At 44.1% G+C, this 21,713-nt stretch overlaps 2 protein-coding genes across 6 annotated transcripts in view; both read left to right on the top strand.

The window, feature by feature from the left end:
- LOC139647187 (bromodomain adjacent to zinc finger domain protein 2B-like) overlaps positions 1–7,204 on the top strand; it is a 59,525-nt gene extending 52,321 nt beyond the window's left edge. For 3 of the 5 annotated variants that reach the window (XM_071523044.1, XM_071523043.1, XM_071523042.1), the window contains 13 exons: positions 4–238; positions 349–411; positions 509–653; positions 809–1,515; positions 1,753–2,035; positions 2,237–2,392; positions 2,672–2,832; positions 3,019–3,329; positions 3,810–3,945; positions 4,208–4,354; positions 4,604–4,935; positions 5,529–5,672; positions 5,824–7,204. In XM_071523044.1, coding sequence (XP_071379145.1) covers positions 4–238; positions 349–411; positions 509–653; positions 809–1,515; positions 1,753–2,035; positions 2,237–2,392; positions 2,672–2,832; positions 3,019–3,329; positions 3,810–3,945; positions 4,208–4,354; positions 4,604–4,935; positions 5,529–5,672; positions 5,824–5,971 — 2,968 coding nt within the window. In that variant the 3' untranslated portion in view covers positions 5,972–7,204. The remainder of the gene's footprint in view (positions 1–3; positions 239–348; positions 412–508; positions 654–808; positions 1,516–1,752; positions 2,036–2,236; positions 2,393–2,671; positions 2,833–3,018; positions 3,330–3,809; positions 3,946–4,207; positions 4,355–4,603; positions 4,936–5,528; positions 5,673–5,823) is intronic. The other 2 variants (XM_071523045.1, XM_071523046.1) reach the window with 2 other exon arrangements.
- Positions 7,205–7,926: 722 nt separating this feature from the next.
- On the top strand, positions 7,927–21,708 carry LOC139647166 (WD repeat, SAM and U-box domain-containing protein 1-like). Its single transcript, XM_071523018.1, has 11 exons — positions 7,927–8,609; positions 10,136–10,323; positions 11,028–11,114; positions 12,824–12,917; positions 13,488–13,521; positions 13,675–13,715; positions 14,076–14,182; positions 14,809–14,838; positions 16,644–16,823; positions 20,806–20,940; positions 21,146–21,708. Exons 1-11 carry the CDS (start codon positions 8,212–8,214, stop codon positions 21,295–21,297), a joined length of 1,446 nt encoding a protein of 481 aa, XP_071379119.1. The 5' UTR covers positions 7,927–8,211; the 3' UTR covers positions 21,298–21,708.
- The last annotated feature ends 5 nt before the right edge of the window (positions 21,709–21,713 follow it).

The raw sequence follows: 21,713 nt of genomic DNA, 5'->3' as shown, positions 1-21,713 counted from the left end.
AAGACAAAGGAGTATCCATGCCAAGAAGACAGGGAAGAGAGACAGCAGTATGGGTGGAGAGGACAGCCAAACCCTCGGCACCCCTACTGCTGGACGCAAACGCAAGAGGAAAGAAGGGGACAGTGAGGAGGAGGAGGACGAAGACGAGGACAGCGAGGACCAGGGGGATGATGAAGATGAAGAGGAGGAGGAAGGAGCGGGAAAGAAAGGGAAAAAAGTAGAGATCTGTGAGGAGGAGGTTAGTGAGAGTGAGATGTCTTTACTGAAGCCACTGACTACATCAGTGTTTGTTTATAGTAAATGTCAGCCTGACCACTGGCCTCACACTAATGAGATCTTTTCATCCAGGATGACAGCGACCATGCAGCCAGTGTGGAGGAGCTGGAGAAACAGATAGAGAAATCATACAAGGTAATTAAACCTAATAAGACAGAATTCTTTTCAGGGTCAGCTCATCAATGAATGTGAGGCACCATAGCTGGAGTTCATGTACTTTCTGTCTCTCCAGCAACAAAGTCAGATTAGACGGAAGCTGTTTGAGTCATCCCACACACTGCGCTCCATGGTGTTCGGCCAGGACCGCTACAAGAGGCGCTACTGGGTGCTGCCGCAGTGCGGTGGCATCTTTGTTGAAGGCATGGAGAGTGGCGAAGGTGTGAGCCCAAACTTACTTTTCGCAGCACAACTGAAAGTTCAGTTTTCATTCACTCTTCTCCCTTGTTCAGCATGTGCAGGGTGAAAATGAGCTGAGTTAGGATATGTTTTTGTGTACTGTGGCTGAGCTGATGTTAATTGTTGTGTCTCTCAGGTTCCGAGGAGCTGGAGAAGGACAGGAAAAGACAGAAGACTACTCAGGTGATGGAGGTGAAAGAGGAGCAGCTGGAGGAAGAGGAGAAGCCAGTGGTCTCCAGCCCAGCGCAGAGCACGGACCGAGATACAGCCACACCAGAGAGCCAGCAGGGCAAAGACACCCTCAACCTTTTCCTCCAGAAACCTGGCTCCTTTTCCAAGCTCAGCAAACTCCTTGAAGTAGCCAAGATGTCCCCAGACTCAGACAACAATTCTCACAACAGTCCTAACAGTTGTCCTACCAAAGTCCCCACCACCGCATTGTATCCCTCCTACCCCAGCTCTCAGACAAGACTATCCTGCAGCCCCTCGCCTGCCTCCTCTCAGCTGGGACCAGCGGCTAAAACGGATGCTTCAGTGCCGTCTCTACTCAGCGCCCCCTACCTCAGCAGCAGCCCCTGGATGACCTGCAGCCCACAGTCGACCCTCCATAACGACCAGCTCTCCAAGGTGCTAACGGAAAAGAGCGGCCAGTGGTTTAGCCTGCTGCCTCGCTCTCCTTGTGACGAGTCCTCTGTCACCTCTGGTTCCACCCCTCCGGCCTCCTCCTCCTCTCCACAGTCCATCAGGCCCAAGTCCCCCTCCTCCCTCTCCCCTAATCTCCTATCCACAGCCAGCTCCAGCAATCCCACTGGGATCAATAACCTGCAATTGTCCGTACTTCAGGTTGGTGGATAACGCTATCTCCATCTCAGTCGCCATCACACAGGATTATGCTGTGCTATTTAAAAACACTGACCTGCATTGCAAGCATTAGACCTAATTACATTACCATTTTTTGCCATATGATAAACACATGACAAATGGAAGAGTTTTCACTTTGTCGCAGCTATTGCATTATGTGTCAGTGGAAAGAAATTCTGTCTGGACATAGTTCACAGTGTTGTGTATCCTTCCTCTCAGCAAGTGAAGTCTGGTGTTCATCAAATGGGGCTGCCATTCTGTGGCTGGGCCAGCCCCAACCTGCCCTTCCCTGGCACTTCTCTACCCCCCATGCTGGCTCTGGCCTACCAGCATGCTGAGGGTAATGCGAACGGGAACAGCAACCCCTTCCTGATGAATAGCAACTTGATCAGCAAGAGTGAGACCCCAGAGCCCCCTGGTGACAAGCCCCCCGGTGCCCTATTCCCTGCTGTGGAGGTGGCCAAGAACCAGGACCACCCTAGTCCTCAGCCCATCCCCGAGGGTAAGCATGGCAACCTGCCAGCACACACAAGGGAAATATGCTGGACTAAAGATATTCAGTGCCCAGACAACACTGGAGTACATGTTGTGAAGGCTGTAATTATACAACTTCCCTATGTTGCTACAATGGAATACCATTGAATAATGGAGCGTGATAAATGTTTTTAAATGTGTGTGTGTGTGTGTGTGTGTGTGTGTGCAGAGATGCTGCATGGCTGGTGGAGAGTGTCAGACATGGTGGAACTGCATACTCTGGTCAAGGCCCTCCACAGCCGAGGCGTCAGAGAGAAGGCCCTGCAGAAACAGATCCAAAAGCATCTGGAGTATATGGGCCAGTCCTGTGCCAAGAGCAAAGATGGTGGGTCCACTTTTCCTCTGCTCTTTTTAAGATTTAGATCTTTAAGATTCAGCTAAGGTTGTCTAGACATGCAGCGATGGACAAGTAAACACAAGTGTGCCTCTGTTTTTGACCTTTTGTGATGGCCTGATTGTGACATGTAAAATAAATGGTTTACATAAATTACATAAAATGTTAAAATTTACATGCTTGAAGGAATGCTTTTGATATTTGAGATTAATGAGAATTGAGATGTTTTGAGCAAAATGTTCTTGACATGATGTTTGCATGTATGTGTAGTGGCAGTGATTGACATGGCAGAGCTAGAGGAGCAGCAGGTGAGTGAGGAGACGTTAGAGAGCTGGTGTGTTGAGGAGCAGGCCATGGAGGTGGACATCAGCCTGCTGCAGCAGGTGGAGGATCTGGAGAGGAAAGTCACCTCTGCCAGCCTGCAGGTCAAGGTACAGGCACACAAGTCTCTTGCTCTTTCATGTAGTTCTAGCTCATACAGATGAACGTCTGATTTTTCCATATTCATTTAATGAATTTACCGTACATTGTCATCAGACTGTATGGATATGAATTACTGTGTCATCAAATAGTGTGCTTTGTTGGCCACATTTCACTGATGTATCTCTCTGTCCCAGGGCTGGATGCACCCTGAGCCCCAGTCAGAGAGGGAGGACCTGGTGTATTATGAGCACAAGCCCTTCTCTTCCCTGGCTCCGGAGAGGAAGGGAGAGAGGGAGGCCAGCCAGGAGGAACTGCCTGGCAGCGTGGTGCGGCGCCTCAACAATCCCCTAGATATAGCTGTCACCAGGCTGGCAGAGTTGGAGAGGAACATCGAGCGAAGGTACCTGAAGAGCCCCTTAAGTACCACCATTCAGATCAGACTGGATAATGTGGGTACAGTCACTGTACCTGCTCCCGCACCATCCAGTAGTGGTGATGGTGAAGGGTAGGTTCATCCCAGACTCATTCTAAAGATTGCGCACCTTGCTTCTTCTGCTTCACTGAGGGCCTCTTCAACGGACCCTCTTCTTGTTGTCCTGCCCCTCTCACTGTGTGCTCATGGTGCCTTCTGATCGTACACTGAGGTGTTTGTGTCTGTATTACAAGTGGTCTGTAACTCTGCATGGTGCATCATACTGGTAAAAGAGACTGACTATCCTCTATATGACCTCTTCTTCTAAATGCAGCAACTTATTCACATGCTCCAGAATGAACTCCACATTGCGAGGCATGGGATGTCAGCAGCTCCGTGGAAGCTATATATCTTTAACCCTAGCGGCTCAAAACTAAACACTCTTGCACTTTTTTTTGCTTTTTGTGCACTCCTGTTGGATGTTGGTCGATGTTGGGTGTTATCATTCTATGTGACAATGTGACCCACTGTAAAATTATGCTGACTGTGTTCCTGTTTTCTGTGCCCTCAAAGCGGTGAGGAGGAGTTGGCTCCGGGGATGAGGTTGTGGCGGAAAGCGCTCGGTGAAGTCCGCAGCGCAGCTCAGCTGTCACTCTGCATTCAGCAACTGCAAAAATCCATCGCCTGGGAACGATCCATCATGAAAGTGGTTAGTTTCCCCCGAATTCTCTTTCCACAGCATGATCTAGGAATTGTTTACATCTTAAACAGTTTTGTCATGCACAAATTTAGACCAATTTGTGACACACTGTGAAAAAGCCCCACTGGAGTATAGTAAGAACTTCAAAGCATGCTTTCAGAATTCGTGACAGCTCACACCACTTCTTAGGAACTACTGTATGAACACTAGACTGTGGCGGTGTATTGTCAGAGAGCACTAAATTTTAAACTATATTTTGGTGTGTTTCCAGTACTGCCAGCTATGTCGAAAGGGGGATAATGAGGAACTGCTGTTACTTTGTGATGGCTGTGACAAAGGCTGCCACACTTACTGCCATAAACCCAAGATCACTACAATACCTGAGGGTGACTGGTTTTGTCCTGCCTGTATAGCAAAGGTACACCTTTGTTGTTTGGTTGGCATGGCCTCACTGATGAATTGCGGAGCTGAGACCCTTTTATTTGTGTTTGTCATTTAACACTGTCTTCTCTAAACAGCCTACAGTCCACTGTTAGCTACATCTAAGGGGTCTCCCGTATTTAATTGTCAAATTATAACACAGAACGTCCAATTCATTCAATTGAATATGACAAGTTTGGTCCTGTGTGACTGTACAGTACCGCTTTGTGTATCTCCTGTCATTCAGGCGAGTGGTCAATCCCCCCGGAGTAGGAAGCAACAGAGCCGAACAGCTGGAGGAGGGAAGAGAGGCAGTGAAGTAAAACGGAGTCGGAAGCTGTCTGTGGTAGGAGACTTCTGTGAGGACGAGGCTGCCAGTCCCAGTACCACCAGCAGCAGCAGCAGCAGCAGCAGCAGCAGCAGCTGCTGCATGCCAAAGAAAGGTACCAAGGAGCCCAAAAAGAGGAGAGGAGAGGAGAGCCCACCCAGAAACCAGGCCAAGCACGACAGCCCTGTCTCCTGTGTAAAGAAAGCCAAAACGGCCAAAGAACACAGCACCAGTGACCTGGCGATGTGCCGGTATGCTCGACAGCCCTCTCAGACGACACTCACATAGGATCTACCTCCTACTAACATTTACTTTATCCCTTCTAGTTGTTAGGGTAAAGGGATGGGATGGGTCTAAGAATAACAACAAGAATAACTACATGAGTGTAATCATTATCCCAGAGGTTTGCCAGCATTATTTTTTAGAAGCATAGCAGCATTCTTATGCAGTCATTAATCTACCACACTGCAAAAAAATATCCATCTTACCATGTCATTTAGTCTAGTATTGAGTCTTTAAATTGTAGTTTTCTTGTAAGAAGTGAAAAAATCTGCCAGTGGGGTGACATAATTTCAATTGTTTTCAAAGGAAATTAAATAATTTTCTTGAATCAAATGGTATTATCTTGATCCTAGTGGAAGGATCTTAAAACAGAAGTAAAAGAAGTAAGTTCTTAAAACAGGTGAAACTGCATGAGGAAAGAAGTGATATTATTTCACCCTATTGGTGTTATTTCTTTTGTTTTAAGGAAAACAAGAGTCAATACCAGACTAAATTACTTACTAAGATGGGCATTTCTTGCAGTGCAGAGGGTTAATCTTTGTTTACTGCTTGTTGTCTCCAGAGTGCTGCTGGCTGAGCTGGAGGCCCATCAGGACGCCTGGCCCTTCCTCACTCCGGTCAACCACAAAGCTGTCCCCGGCTACAAGAAGGTCATCAAGAGGCCCATGGACTTCTCTACCATCAGAGAAAAGCTCACCAACAACCAGTATGTCCCTTTTTAATTTAAGTGCAAGTGATACAAAAAGACATATGTAGTTCACATTGAATTGTTTTTATGTTTACTGGTGTAGACAGTTTTCCAGAATAATGTGTGTCATATGTGTGTCAGAACTGAAAGCAATTTCTAATGATTACAGATACCTACATTTTGAGACGTTCATCATTGACGTGAACCTGGTTTTCGACAACTGTGAAAAATTTAATGAAGATGATTCTGCAATTGGTCGAGCGGGCCACAGCATGAGGAGATTCTTTGAGAAACGATGGACTGAACTGTTGAAATAAATATGTTAAATGAGCTTGGACTTCTTTTTACCTTTTGTCTTCACATCAAACTCCATTTCCAGTGTTGAAGGCCCTCTTTTCACCAGTGACACTAAATGCATACACAATTGTAATTCTAGATATTCATGCCACTGATGTTCAGTGTAAGTGCAGAAATGCACCTACTGTAACTGGTCCATCCAACAGTGGATGAGTGTCTTAAAGTGCAATACCATTACCTGTATTCAAATGCACTGACTCCATAACGTCAATGTCGTAACTTGGAATTGAAGATTTCCACTGTATATAAGTCTTTTACTTTTTTAATAGTGAATGTATTTATTTTGTCGAGTATTTATGTTGTAATGGTTCAGTCTTTGTTTTCTAAGAAAAAGGAGGGAATGGCAAAACTGCTTTAAAAAAAAAATCTAAAGAATGTTTTATCAACCATTAAACAAGCCAATAAAAAAAAGAATTGTTTACAGAGCTGTGACTCTAGGGTGCCAGTAGACTCACAGTAATACTGTTAATCTGCATCACATTGTGAGTACATGTATGTTTGTTATCGCTTACTTGTAATATACAGGGAGGCTTCATTGACACATATGTATATACTATTCGTTTATGTTCATATTTGCAAGTCTTATTTCTAATATGTATAATGTGTACATACAGTACAGTCTTGTTACAGATATCGTTTATGCCTTAGAACGATTGTAGCATTTCATATCTGTCTTAAATTGATACATACACATTGCCTGTACTGTATATCCATTCAAAACACTGTGGTCTCCTCAGTATTGGTAGTGCCTGCCCTCTGAAAAGTGTGTGGAGGATGTCATTTCAATATTTCTTTTTTTTTTTTTACTGTTTTCTGTGTGTGTACTGTATGTCTATACTGCACAATATACTGTAGGAAACCCTTATATGAAATGTTAAAGTCTTCAGAGCTTTGTATTGAAGTGGTGTGATGCACAGTTTGTTTCATCTGCGAGCATTTCCTTCAGCCAGAGCCTTGCCAGAGATCCTAAGGACAGGCACTAAACCTTGCTGTGTGTGTGTGTGTGTGTGTGTGTGTGTGTGTGTGTGTGTGTGTGTCATGGTCCACTGGTGGCATATCAAGCAATTTTGTTAAATCCAAGTCAGAGTACTTGAAGTTATTTATTAATATTGTGAAATGGGTAGCAACTTTTGTAGGAGCATTATTTTTAACTAGTGGGTGTGTGGCACGGATGTAATAAAACATGTTTTTTCAAAATGGCAGCATTTAGCCCTCACTCTCTCCCCCGTTTTAAGGTGATTGATGTTTTCTGGAATGCATCCAGAAATGTATATGTAGTCTGCAATATCCAGCCTGAAATGAAATATAGATAAAAGCACTGATACCCATAATATGAGGCATTTGGTTGGCTTGAGGGCTGCAGTTTGTCCTGGGACTTCTCAATGTGATGCCATTACCAACAGGGAAGTTTGAAAATGTAATGGTTATGTTCTGCTTTACTATTGTAGGAGGGGGCAGTTTAGACTTTATTTTTTTTCTTTATTTTTTTAAGTTCTGTAAGGTTTTGAGCCTAAATGGGAAGTTTGATCAATAATGCTTAATATGCAAATATAATATGCAAAGGTCATGGCTCATGTTTGAAGGAAAAAAGAAACGGATTTTGATTTGGAGTATGGGCATAGTTTAAATTTGAAACAATGGTTGATAATTGATATAGATTAAATAGATAACAGATAAAAGATAACAGTTCAAAAATAGTATTTATTTGATTTTATTCTGTGGATTTTGGACGCAAGAAGCTGAAAGTAATCAGGTAACTGAGTTTGCTGAATTGAATTGTTTATCTGTTCTCACATTTCGTTTACAAAGCAGACACTTCACACAATAAAAGAAGTCCTTTCCAACTATGAACTATGTTCAAGGTTCAACACACAACACACAACAGTTAGCGTCACATGACTGATAAAGAACAGGGGATGGAACAGAACAGGACGTCTGGAGCACGGGACCGCGACACATCAGGGACAATAAAGCTGTGTTTTCAGAGGTACGTCCCTTTTATGTATTTCAACGAAATCCTTACGTTCAAATACTAGTTTCAATATAAAGTACTAAATTAACAGCTTAATTGATGCTGACACTTTCCACACTGGCCAGCTTATGCTTTTCCTTCATTTCAGAGGCGAATGTTTGGGCATTTTGCGCCACCTTGTGAGTGAACTGTTCCCTCTACAGACCCACAAAACATCCCCGAGTCAAAATGGTGTCAGTACTTTGCACCCTTCGACATCACAGCGACGAGGTAACTTCTTGTGCGTTTTCTCCAACTCTTTTGGCAACGTGTTCTGGCGACAAGACCATTCGCCTTTACGACACCAATGACTTCTCGGAGCTTCCCTTTTCTCCTCTCTCGGGTCACGGCTACGCGGTTCACTGCTGCTGCTTCAGCTCGTGCGGCAGCTACCTGGTCACCTGCTCCACAGACGGATCGACTATCATCTGGACCGCGGCGACAGGTGAGGTGGAGGCGACCCTGCAGCACCCGGGCCGCAGTCCGGTCCGAGTCTGCGCACTGGCGCCCGACTCCTCCCTCCTGCTCGCTGGAGCCTGCGATGGCACCGTGGCCCTCTGGGAGTTCCCCTCCAAGACATTACGCAGGTACAGCGGCCCGCTGGACATCAAAATAACAGTTAAAGTGTCACGGGATCAAATTTAGACTCATGGTACTTATTATATACTTAGTATGGCCTTCTGATGATGCATCTGTGTCTGTTTAAGGGCTGGAAACAGTTAACATCCTAGAACTACTGTTACCTTGCTGGAATTTTACTCAAGAAGTAGTAAAATTACCTTTGTAAAAATCTACAGAAGTAAGGAAAAAAGTAGCTCATTTAAAATGTATTAAGAGTAAAAGTTTTAGAAAAGAGAACATTATTGCATGTGATCATTTCCATTCAGTTATAAAATGACTCATCATTTTATGTATTCATTTATGTGAGCAAGGACAAAGTTCAAACTATATTCTTTTTAATTGGAAACATTAGCAATTATAAAATAGTACATAAACAAAGTAAAGCCAGATTACTCCTCTCTTCTTTGCTGACTGACTGTTCACTGTGAATGGCTCCACAAGTGACCAATTTACAACGGTCCAGTTTCTGATGCTTATGGAGAGCTTACAAAAGGCTCGTTTGAGAAGACTACCTGCACGCCTGCAAAATAGACGAGTAGCCAAGTGCAGTCAGGCGAGGAATCAACAAGCCGAACACTCCCGACTGCACACTCGCTGCTCTTTTTCTTCTTCTTCAGTTTTGTTTAACGGCGGTTGATAAACAATTTAAAAGGTGCATTACCGCCACCCACACTGACTGCTCTAACAATCCAGCCCTTCACGTTACTTATTTTTATTTTAATGTAGACATTACAGGTGGCATTTATGGAAAATATGACATACCGTTCTAATAAAATAATATACGGACTGCTCATGGAGTGACATCTTGGAATAGATATAAAAACTTAAGTCTCTTCATTTCACGGTGGGTGTGTGATACAACTGTGTTGAACCAATGAGCGCTCAGCTCGATGCGTTTCCCATCATCCTCGGAGCTGTGCAGTCCATGGATGTATTAAAGTGCAGTCGGTGGAGCTGGTTGGCGGCCGGCGGACAACTTTTCTAACCATCATGCAACGGACCAAGCAGTCGCGGGTCAAAACTGCGCAAGACTTGCTCATCTCAAACGAGCCTATCATTAGCACTCTGTAATGGAGGGCTGTTCAGCCGTGGGCCATGGAGGGCCGCAGTATCCAGGTGATTTTGATTAGCACACCTTCAACCAGAGAGGAGGAACTATTCAGTGAAATCATCTGGTGTGGTCTTTGTTTGGGACGAAAACCTGCAGACTCTTGGCTGTAATGGATGATATTTCAAATGTAATTAAGTATCATGCTTCAGTAAAAATGTAGAAGTAAAACTACTGACTTCAAAAAGTACTCAAAAACTCAATTAAAGTAACTGAAGTAAATGTAATTAGTCACTTCCACCCTTGATCAAACAGTAAACCTTCCCGTCTGTCCCCAGCTGTTTGGTTCCTGCAGTGCCGTCCTGGAAATGCTGTGTCTCACCCTGTCTCTCACCTTGTGTCTCACCCTGCGTCTCACCCTGCGTCTCACCCCCTCCCTCACAGATGCGGTGCGGTGAGTGAGGCCAGTGTGGTGGCTTGCTGCTTCTCTCCTTGTGGCCAGATGTTTGTGACCGGCTGCACCCGTGGAGACCTGAGGCTCTGGGATGTGGACGTCAGCCTCCTGCGTGCCGAGAAAGACGCCCACGACCTGGGAGTCACCTGCTGCAGCTTCGCCTCCCTCTTTAAAGTCGGTGAGGTCTTAATGCACACTCAATATGCATGTTTAAAGTCCCCATGAAATGAACTCCCATTACTCTTACATCCTGGAAAACACGGTATCTTTAATGGTGACCTCATGCTGCACTAGTAGGCGTGAATATTTGTTTCTAACCAATAAAACCATCAGATATTTTAATAATCCCGCCCCTCCGCATCCCTCTAATCAAATAAAATTGCCTTTGTCTCCCTGACTCATATTCCACTGGTTTTGACTTTTGAATAATAAGCGTGGAACCAGGAATTGCATCAAATCCAGGAAGTAATGATGCCATTTCATAGGGTCTTTAATGTTCTGAACAGTAAATAGAAGATCTTTGGCATTTTCTCCGCTTGCCATAATAGGAGGAGATCCAATATAGATGAAATTGAGATCCTTAGTTTAAAGCCATTGCATATTACTGATTTTTAGAGTGTTTCCTTCTTGGTGCTATAGGGAAAAAAAAGCATAAGGTTTGTTATGTCAATCTATCTCTAATGCTATCTTTATGCCATATACAGTGTAAAAAATGCTCTATGTGTTGTTGCTGTAGCCGTACAGCAACAACAGGCCAGGTTTTGCTGTTTACCTTGCCACCAGATGCTCTTTGTTATCGGGATAATTTCCTGCTACTGCAGTATATCCAGGCCAACATGATTACTGCGATGCAGGGGAAAATGTGATGTTTTTGCTCTCCAGATGGCTGCTGTGTGGAGTTTCGATTGGCCTCCTGCGGACAGGACAGCCAGCTGAAGATATGGATTGTTTCCCAGCATGCAGGAGCAGGTAGGCTGACCCCTCCGCTCCCCTCTCCAGCCAGAAGCTCTCTTGCTCCACCGCCCATTAGAGTGAGAGAGGGAGAGGGAGAGAGAGAGAGAGAGGGAGGCTTGCCGACTGCCTCAACCTTGAAATCTCTCCGCAGAATAGAATAATTTTATTAGTGCGTGGAATAAATCAGCTGGAGACTGACTCATTAATAATGGATCACTTTAAGACATTCCGCTAAAATATAGCAGCAGCAGCAGCAGCAGAGGACACTCGGTGTGTGTGTGTGTGTGTGTGTGTGTGTGTGTGTGTGTGTGCGTTCATGGAGGGAGAAGATGGCAGGAAATCAGGTGCATATATCCACTGTGACATTTACATCTTGTAGGATCAAAAGCGGAACAAGGACATTGCGTGTACGTTAAAGTATTTTACCTGAACATCTGCTGTCTGTGATGGCTCGTATGACCGGGCAACAGACAGCGTTCTCTTTACATTACAGACATACATGCCACGTTGTTATTTCCTGAGATGTATGTGTTGCCGTGGTAACAGCTGTTCTCGGGGAGGGTGTGATGTGCGTCCCACATGGTGACCTGCTGGGCTTCACAGGGATTTCTCATCTGTGAGCAGCCTCTAGAAAGGACACAGAAAAAATTGTTATTCTGTTGTTATCTCCTTCCTTGGGTACTTTGTGACCAACTTGCTTTGTTAAAGATGCTTTATAATAACTGGAGGCTTGAACCCCGGGGTCGCCTCGTCCACTGTGTTATGAGAAGGAGGCGAAGGCGCAGATGATCTGGGGAGACGGGGAGCGGCGAGTGTCCTGTCAGCGTGGAACATTTCCCACTCCCCACTGATTTTGTTGTAATGACTCTGTATTGTGATGGCTCCGTATTGAGAGGAAATTGTCCTTTCCAGACGTATTTGTCAGCCCGATGGGTCAAATCTCTGATTGTCGTCATTTTCGCTGCCCTCTTTTATGTCAGCAAGCTTTCATTTCATCCACCTCTTTATGCTGACGCTTCCTGTGCAGCTGTTATTCTACACATCAGATTTGTTTATTTGGTTTATTCTGTTCTCCCAGTTGTACAGTTAGATTTTGTCAGGTTTAATAATACATTTCAGTTTTTTCCTTACTCAGTTGTACTTGTGTTTCCTAGCAATCACATCTTGCATATGCATGCAAATAACAAATTAAACTCCCTCACTGGCTGAAAATAATAGTATTTTTTCCTGATGGCTGAAATAGTGGAGATTTTATTGTTGATATGTGTGTTGACAGGCAAATAATAGAAATGTTATTACAGCCCAATTAGTTTTGCCACATAGGATTTTTGCATGCTCACTTATTTCTTATAAGGTACTCAGAATAGTATATTAGGCTGCATGTAGTTTTATTTCAAAAAAGAAACGGCTTCTTTATAAAACCTTGTATTGCCATGCAGCAGCCAGCAGGTAGCAGGCTGATAGATAGTCAGAGAGACAGTTATTGACAGAAAAGTTTGCTGTAGTCAGATTGCAGGGTGTAGCCAACTGAACAGATATAGACGCTGATGCATTTTGAAGTGTGTGTGTGTGTGTGTGTGTGTGTGTGTGTGTCTGTCTGAAGTTTGCTGTGGACAAATTGCGGGAGGTAGGTAGCTGATCAAACACAGACAGACACTGTTGGGTTTTGAAGTCTGACTAACCCTGTGTGTGTGTGTGTGTCTGTGTGTTCTGTTGATCCTCAGCCCCTGACATGAAGCTGCTTCACACTCTCTCTGGCCAGTCAGCTCCAGTTGTGTCTTGTGCCTTCTCCTCTGATGGAGAGACGGTTGTCTCGGGGTGAGAGACTGTCTCATCAGATACACAAAATGATTTCAATTTCTGTCACATCTTTGATCAGCACTAACAAACATACACCTTGCATCTGTAACTAAATGTTGTTAGTTGTTTTTTGTCCGTGTTATGTTTTGTTATGTAATTTGTTTTTAATACTTGCTGTGAAAGCAGTTGCCCACTGGGGCAAATATAAGTTCAAACTCATCTCTCCCACATCAACAATCTTTTAAAATGCTTATTTTCCAAGTTGTAAACAGCAGATGCCACTGCTGAGCCCTGATCCTGCTGTTTCCCAGTTTGGCCACTAGAGGAGTGTAGTTTGTTCTATTGGGCTCCTGTTGGGTCAGACTCAAGATTCATGGATTTAATACCACACATAAACTACTCCTGTATGCTGTTTGTAGCAGTTTGGTTATTCATATTTGCATAATGCTTGTTTGCATAATGCTTGTCTTTTGTTTAACTAGAATATTGTTTTGTCTTTGATTGTAAACCTGTAATGTATATGCATGCACATAGAGTTTAATGTCTACAAATAAAGTTGATTTGTTTTTTTCTCCGTTTATTCAACAGTTCAGTGGATAAAAGTGTCGCGGTGTATGATGCAGTAAGTCAAGCACATTGCTTCGTAGGCTTATTGAAATGTGTTTAGCTGTTTGTGCTGCAGTTAACTTTCTAAAGATTTCTCCTCTATAAATCACAGCCTCCGTAAACACAGAGAGATGCCAGACATTCCTGTTTGTTTGTACTTTGTTTACAGAACCGGGGAACCCTGCTCCACACTCTGAAACAGCATGACAGGTACATGACCTGACTGTTACCTCCCACTGTTGTGCAACTCTCTGGAGAAGTCAAACAAACATCGGAATAGGATTTGGGGTGCCGGAGATCAAAAATGTGTGATTTACACTTGATTAGTTTTGCCTGAAGCGATGGATGCAATGATGCAATGGTATGTTCTCTGTCGTTGCTTGGCAGACACTCATTCAAGTGGCACTACAGGCAGGCACCAGCAGAGTGCTTTGAAGTGCTTGAGAAGGATTTGAGATATTGTTTGATCTAAGGCTGGATTTTTAAGTGTAGAGGGAACCTGAGTTTTTAAAGATCAGCCTGTCTGCTCCTGTGCAAACTAGTCATACACACCCCCTTCCCTCCCCACAGGTATGTGACGGCTGTTGCTCTGTCTTCCACCATGCCCTGGATCGCAACTGGCTCCATGGACAGAACTGTTAACGTGTGGAGAATAGAAAGTGGCGACGGTGGAATTGGTAGGTACACAACGTGTTGTGGCTTTCTAGAAACGCACAATAACTCCTCTTTTAAAGGAGACTATTAGCGGTGGTCCAAAGCCTAGAAGGCATTTAGAGAGCCGAAGCTCCCAAAAGAGTGTTTTGGGAACGAGCTATCCAGCAGGAGAAGCTCCTAATACATATGTATTGCTGTCTGGCTGCGGCAGTTAAGAGGAGGAATTGTGATTGATGTTTATTGGAGCAGCAGGGCAGTGTGAGTTGGAGCCTCAGAGAGCTGTTGTCATGGAGCTGAAGCCCTTTAAAAAAGTTTAAAACCCAAACATGAAAGGCAATGTTTGGAATACTAAATAAAAAGGTTGTGGACCAGAATGCAGTCTTCAGACATCAGGAGGCCTAGAGGCTTCATCAGGGGAGCTCCAAATCTGCCATTAGTCGGGCTGATGTTGACAAAGTAAATCCCACCTCTATGTAGATCTGACTGTCTGTCTCCGGTTCTGCCGCCCCCCCCCCCCCCCCCCCCCCCCCCCCCCTCTCTCTCTCACTCCCTTTTCCTCTTTATCTTTCTACCCCACTGGCTCCTCTTTGTTTGTTTCCTTTTTCTTTCTTTTTGCATATTAAAATAATTCTCTTTTTATTTCCCGCAGTAGCTGAATCCAGACAGACCGTGTGCCCAGGTAAATGAATCCATTACTCCGCTTTGTCCTTAAAAATCCTTCACAGTTGCTCCTTAGGTTCTGTAATTGAAAATCACTGGACAGGAGCACCAGCACTCCTTTAGTTTTAATGTATATATGTGATGGTGTGTGACTGGCTCAAAACATCAGCATCCAGTGCAGGAGCTAGACACAGACTGGGAGTGAGTTGTACAGTGAGTGGAGATGATGAAGAGGGCTGGATATGGGCATCTAACCAAGTGATGAAACACTTTGGTCTGAGGTATCCCAGTTCTTCTTAATGAAGTTGCAGGAGGTTTTTATGCTCTTGGCGCAGAACTTTCCATGACTCAGCCTCCTAGACGGGGCGACTCCAGCTCTATCAGACGTGTTACTCTACACACTGTCCATGCAGGCCGATAAGTAGGACATCCACTGTGTAGTACAGTGGTCTGGAATACCTCATCTGATAGTACCAGTGTGTTTTCACAGTACCACAAGACGGCACTGCTGTATGCGCAGTATATACGTTCTTCCACTTGCAAATTAAAGGAAAAGTCTGCCCGAAAATACTTTTAACACTGTTAAAAAACAGCTATTAGCGATGTACCTTGCATTTTGTTGTTTGTTGGTATGTTGTTTTTTTGTTTCTTTGTTCCCACAGTTAACTAGCCAAACATAGACGAGGTGTCATGTTGAGATATTTCCAGTGCATCTACAATGGAGTTAAATAGTAGGAAATTTTACAGCTACCTAAAATATCAACGGTAAAAGTCAGGTTTTGGTGTCAGCCCCTTTGAATCAAAGAGCAAGGGTTAGGATTAGGGTTGTTCTTTCTACAATCATACAGGGAGAAATCCATCAGAAGAAGAACAGATACCAGTTTCTCCATTGACAGTAGCCTCAATAGACCAGCATGCAGTGCAGCCACAAGACATGTTTTGAGTTTTGAGTAAGGGGCGCTTTTCTCCACTGGAAGAACTCGCTCTCTCACTGTTACTACACTATTGCTATTCTCCACCTACACATAATGAGTACAAGTTCAGGCCTTTTCTGAAGGTTGTCTAAAGTCATTCTGGGAAGTGTAGGACATCACTAACTGAAGTAGAAGTAGACGAGGCAGTTTGAGTGAAAGTGGGTACACCAACAATTAAATTACAACACTTCATCACAAAATAACACCTGGAACACATTGAACGTCACAGACTGATGATACTTAACAGTGTAAGAGGATCTGAGGGTGGATTTTTCCTGTAAAAGCAGAATCCTTTGTGGAGGCAAATATGTGCATAGATTGGAAATCATTTAGCTGGCAGATAAAAAGAAAAGCAAAGGGAGAGGTGAGGGGGAAACCAAACATGTGGTTGGCGTGGTAATGAGATACACCTCCCGGTCCTCAGGGTTATCATTCACATGGCTAATGATGGGAGATGGGAACCATGAGGGTGCTGTGAGGTGTCATTAGCAGGCCCAGCACACCACAGACCAGTTTGTCTCAGCCACGTATGATAAATGAGAGCCGCTCACTTGCAGCGGTGTCATGTGAAGGTTGATGAGCTGCATGCTGGCACAGTCAGAAATAACACAATGCTGGGTTTAATTTAGTTTGTGTTTTGTTATGTGCACATGCTTGTATGCAAACACGGGGACGTGCATGTGGTGTGCACGTGTTAGAAAGCAACAGTGATTCCCTATCGGCAGGGAGGGAGGCCGTACTTTGTGTGGAATGTGTGGGAAGCGGTTTGTTTGGATCAGATAAGTTGTGTTGCAGGAGATGGGGGTATTATGGCAGAACGCTTCCTCCCTTCCTGTTGTGTGTTCTGCAGGAAGGAAGTTGCCGGGTCACTCCAGGCCGCTGCTGGCTGCTGATTGGTCAGAGGAGGATGTGCGGACTTGGCTGTGCGAGGAAGGACTGCAGGAGCTCGTCAGCATCTTTAAAGCCCACAACATAGACGGAGCAGAGCTCAGCCAGCTGAACAAGGAAACAGTGGCTGAGCTGGGAGTCGGTGAGGATAGAAAATAAAGTACAAACGCATACAATAGTGCACAGTACACAAAACACACCACAACACACCGACGCATCGGGATTTACTGCTTTTGTGGGGATTTACTGTTTCATCCGAAAATACGATGAGCTTGTATTGGAAAGCATGACACAGGGCGCTTTTATCAACGCTTTGATCTTTCCATGACTCTCCCTAAATAGTAATGCGATTTGGGGACGCTGAGCTACAACGTTACTATCCGCTTATACAATCGCATTGTAAGGACAGTACAACACACAGATGGCCTTTACGTCACAAACTGTGATAATCCTTCTGAAAGATTAGTGGATTTTGGGGTGGGCCAAGGTCTCAGTGTTGAAACGTCTCTATATATAACCAGAAAACAAAAACATTTCTATCTGCAGTGGATAGATGCACTATGGACACTAGTGTATATGCAGGTATAGTGCCTGGTATACCACCTATGAGCCTCACTGATATTATACAACGGGTAGTTTCAGCTAAGCAATCTCCCCTCTTTTATTCTTATTTATGCACACTGTTTTGAAGACAACTTTTCAGTCTGGTCGCATGCATTTTTTAACTGCTGTATAAATGCGATAATGCCCCAGAGAGCTGTCTTTACTGTGATTATGGGTACTTTGGTGTGTGTCGACAGAACACCGTGCAACTAGCTGCATCACAGTCGCACCCATAATCACAGTAAAGAATGCCCTTGTTGTATTGTCTTATATTGGATGGCAGGAGACACAGTATATCACAGTAAACCCAGCTATACTGCTACACTGGCAGACGTCGCAGGCTGCTCAGCTATGCAAAGCGTGTCCTATGGATTTAACATCTCTTTTACATGTCGTTAGTATGGAGAACAGCTCCTGTCATTACCAGAGAATCAGGCCCGGTGGAAACGGCAGATTGCCACATCTCCTGTCCCTTTGTGCCGCGCACCTGACCAACTATCAGTTTCGACGTGTGCTGTGTGTGTGCGCGTGCATACACACACACACCACACACACACACCACACACACAAACACACGTATATATACGTACTCGAACACACACACACTGGAAATTAGATTCCAGCCCACTTTACTTCATGAAATATTCATGAATCTTTGTGTGGTGGGGGGGGGGGGGGGGGAGAAAAAGAAGTTCCTCAGCGATATAATTCAATGCATCTCTGTGGAGACTTAGGCAGACTCATTATGTAAGTTTACACCCCCCCCACCCCCAACCCATTCTCTGGCCATCTCTCTACGAAATAGTACAAAGTGTGAATCCTAAGCCTGCCTCACACTGCAGTTTTATTGACTCATCAAATTATCAGTCTAAATGTAAAGCAGACAGCATAGCACTTAGGATTGTGCCTCTTGACTGACACTATAAAAGAATATGCCAATTTATAGAAAGCTCGAAAATGAAGGATTACTATATGGAGTTGTACAGTGCAGTTCTTCCATCCAAGAGTATTTAATTGGATGACTTGACGTGTTCAGCGTGTTTTGATTGAGCGCTTCTGCTCGCGCTCCTCGTCACCGTTCCCATGGGATCTGAGCCATGTGTGATTGCAACAGCAGGCCTCGGCTGCTGGATCTGCACAACTTTTTGCTCTGTCACAGCTCCGCAGTCTGCTCTCCGCTGTTTCTTGGGGCCGCTCCACATGGCTACAGGTTTATCAAGGCGCTGAAGTCATCATAACCTGCTGCCATCGTCTTTGTGATGTGTGCTGGCGTGCATTCACCCTGCCATTGCAGCTGCCTGCTCCGTGTGTGTGTGTGTGTCTAAGAGAAAGACAGAGAGAGAGGGAGATTCAATGAGAAACACATTGGCCCTCATTTATCAATCTAACGTAGAAACCAGCGCAGACCTGAGCGCAGAAATCATCTTACGACAGGGTTCACGTGTGATTCATGAAAAGTTCATATCTCGCCAATCACAGCGTAAGAATGATCGGGCGTTGATAAATGTGGAGGCTGAAAACAATCGTCATTTAAATATCACGCCCCTAAATATTCTCGGTTTAGAGGCCTCGCCCCCAGAGTTTACGACATGGAGAGGCGTAATACGTCCAAGAAGAGAAACCTCTCCGACCTCGAAATAGAAACTCTAACGTCTGAAGTCCAATTGAACCAATTAGTTCTATTTGGCAGCCTGAAAAGTGGCATCAAAAGAAGTCGGAAAAATGCAGCATGGAAAGAAATCACTGCTGCGGTCAACAGCGTTGCCGTCAACATTCCAGCTGAGGTTTGAATATTTAATTTATACATCCGTGATATGTATAGCCTATATATATATATAATAGTAGCCCAATATAATAGCTTGTATCGCAATTCTTTACATTTAGGTGAAGAAAAAATGGCCAGACCTCAAATAAGTAGGCTATCTCAAAATGAAAGAGAAATTAATCTTACACCAGAAAACTGTTAACCCCGTTAATTGCAAACAATTTGAAAATACCTATTATTGTTAGGGATGGGCTATATGACACATAGTCGATGTAGGCCTTTACAAAATATAATATTTTGCCATAGGCTACATATTTTTAAGTGATGAATATGTGGCTGCATATGCTTAGATGCCAGTCAGAATACTATATGGTCTAATCCAGTTCTCTGACTCAGCCAGATTTACTCTGCTGCACCGCAAGTCCACGCTGACTCCAAAACTTGCGTACACGAGTTGAGACTTGACGTGAGATTTGATCGTAGCCTCCGCTCACGTCATAAATGCCGAGCTTTGCGTGGAAATGACCGTACGCCCAGTTTTCTGTCGTACGTTCGTTTCGTAAATGAGGGCCATTATCCCCAGAGCGCCAAACCACTAAGCAACAGCATTTCAATTCTTGCAGCATTGAAGTGAAAGAGCCAGTGCTCAACGGGGACAATTGTGTTGATTGTGAAGATCTCTCCAGTTTGTCAAAGTGGGAGGCTGATTGTGTCCCATTATTTGTTATATTCTGATCACTTCAGCATATGCCCAGCGCTAAGAATGCCACTGCAGCTACTTTCACTGAAACACACACCGTCACTGTGGCGCTTCTCTGCAAGAGACCTGCACCACCATGGCACTGCCACTCTACACGACATGCCACTGATGATGTGTGGCCATAGAGATTGGTCTGTTGGTGGTGAAATGGGCATCCTGCACCGAATTACAGTACTTCTCCATATGGGTGTTTTGGCCAGGTCTGTTCATACTGTATGTATGGATGACTTCAAATTCAGTGGATGAAATTGCTCTCAGCAGGGAGAGGGCTGCTTTTTTCCCTGAGTAGAACAATGAGAGATGTTACATTGAACTACAACCGGCACAACTCTTGCCTGCCGTCAAACAGCACAGTTGAAAACCCATCGACACGCTGTGAATGTGTCTAGCTCTTTGTCTCTCAGCACAGATGGATGAAGGACAGGTTCAGATTTATTCCTTTGTCCGTGTTATCTGAGCGACCCAGAAAAAGGACAATGTCATTCTGTTGAGTGTCTGTCACCTCGCTGATCCCGCAGTTCCACTCAAAGACACGGAGGTCACGCCACCCAATGGAACATTAATACAGAATGAGCAAAACAAAATTTGAGTCTCACTGAACACAGCAGTAAACATTTACAATCTTTTAGTTTGAGTAATGTGAGACAGATCCTGGGGAACACATTTTTGGATATGGTATCAAATATCTAAACTTATTCAGGTGTAAAGAATCTGTCTTGCTCAGTTGGGACAGCTGCAAAAAGAGTTGAAAAGTCTTACAAGCCAAACCAAGCATCGCTGATCTAGTTTCAAGTATTCAAACTGTATTCAGCTATTCATTTGCCTTGGCTTGTGTGAGCTACTGTTATGCTTAAGATGGTAGATACATGTATGGTTGAATAACATGTTGGATACATACAACTTTTAATTCAGCAACTTTTAAGTGTTACAAGGAAATGCACTGCATGTAATGTAATTTTCCAACCATGAATACTGAACAGAGTGTTGCTTCTCCAGAGTCAGTGGGCCTCCGCGGTCGCCTCCTGAGGAAAATTGAGGCCCTGAAGGCGGAACACAGCGGTTCAGAGGCCCCAGATGAGTTTCTGTGCCCAATCACCAGAGAGTTGATGAAGGATCCAGTCATTGCTGCAGGTTAGACAACCAGTGCTAAAATAAAAATTCAGCTTCCCAATGTCCCAAACTATATGAGCTTATGTAACACACAGTATCCACTTTTAATTCTGGTGTCTGTTGATGAATTGTTAGTCTCATAGGTCCACAGCTGTTTTCTAGATACATACATGCATGACCTCAGGATTTCATATCTAAGGTATGATAATGTTTGCCTGATCAACAGATGGGTATTCCTATGAGCGAGAAGCCATTGAGAGCTGGATCAGGGCCAAGAACAAATCCAGTCCCATGACGAACTTGCCCCTACAGACAACGCTCGTCACCCCCAACAGATCTCTGAAGATGGCGATAGCACGATGGAAGTCCAGCCAGTAGACTGCAGCTCATGTTAGCCCAGTTTTCAGAATCCAACCATACAGGTACTTTATTAACACTAACTGCTCATCTGATAACAAGTGCTCTTATCTCTGAATAAGGGAAACATATTATAAAAAACAGTATAATTTATAAAAAATTATCATAGTTTTTTGAAATATGTTAATGGATATTTACCAAGTTAATAACCAGTCTTGTTTAGAAAATGATGCCTGCATAACTGCCAGTTGTCTAGACATGATATATTCAAAGACACTATCCTTTAATTACATGTTGATGTACTGTAGGCTCTTTAGGCAGAAACCAAATGGCTATAGAATGTTTACATTCCTATTTGTGTTCATGATAATTATTTAGAGATCCTCAATTCACAATAACAATGTCCCCAACTCCCCTCAGAATAAAAGCCAGTAGAC

This window comes from Centroberyx affinis, unplaced genomic scaffold, assembly GCF_046629955.1.
Source record: "Centroberyx affinis isolate AG114_WGS23_722 - 3 ecotype Tasmania unplaced genomic scaffold, CSIRO-AGI_Caff_v1 ptg001058l_1, whole genome shotgun sequence".
Taxonomy (NCBI): domain Eukaryota; kingdom Metazoa; phylum Chordata; class Actinopteri; order Beryciformes; family Berycidae; genus Centroberyx; species Centroberyx affinis.
The sequence above is the reverse complement of the archived record's forward strand: the minus strand, read 5'-3'. Positions and strand labels throughout refer to the sequence as shown.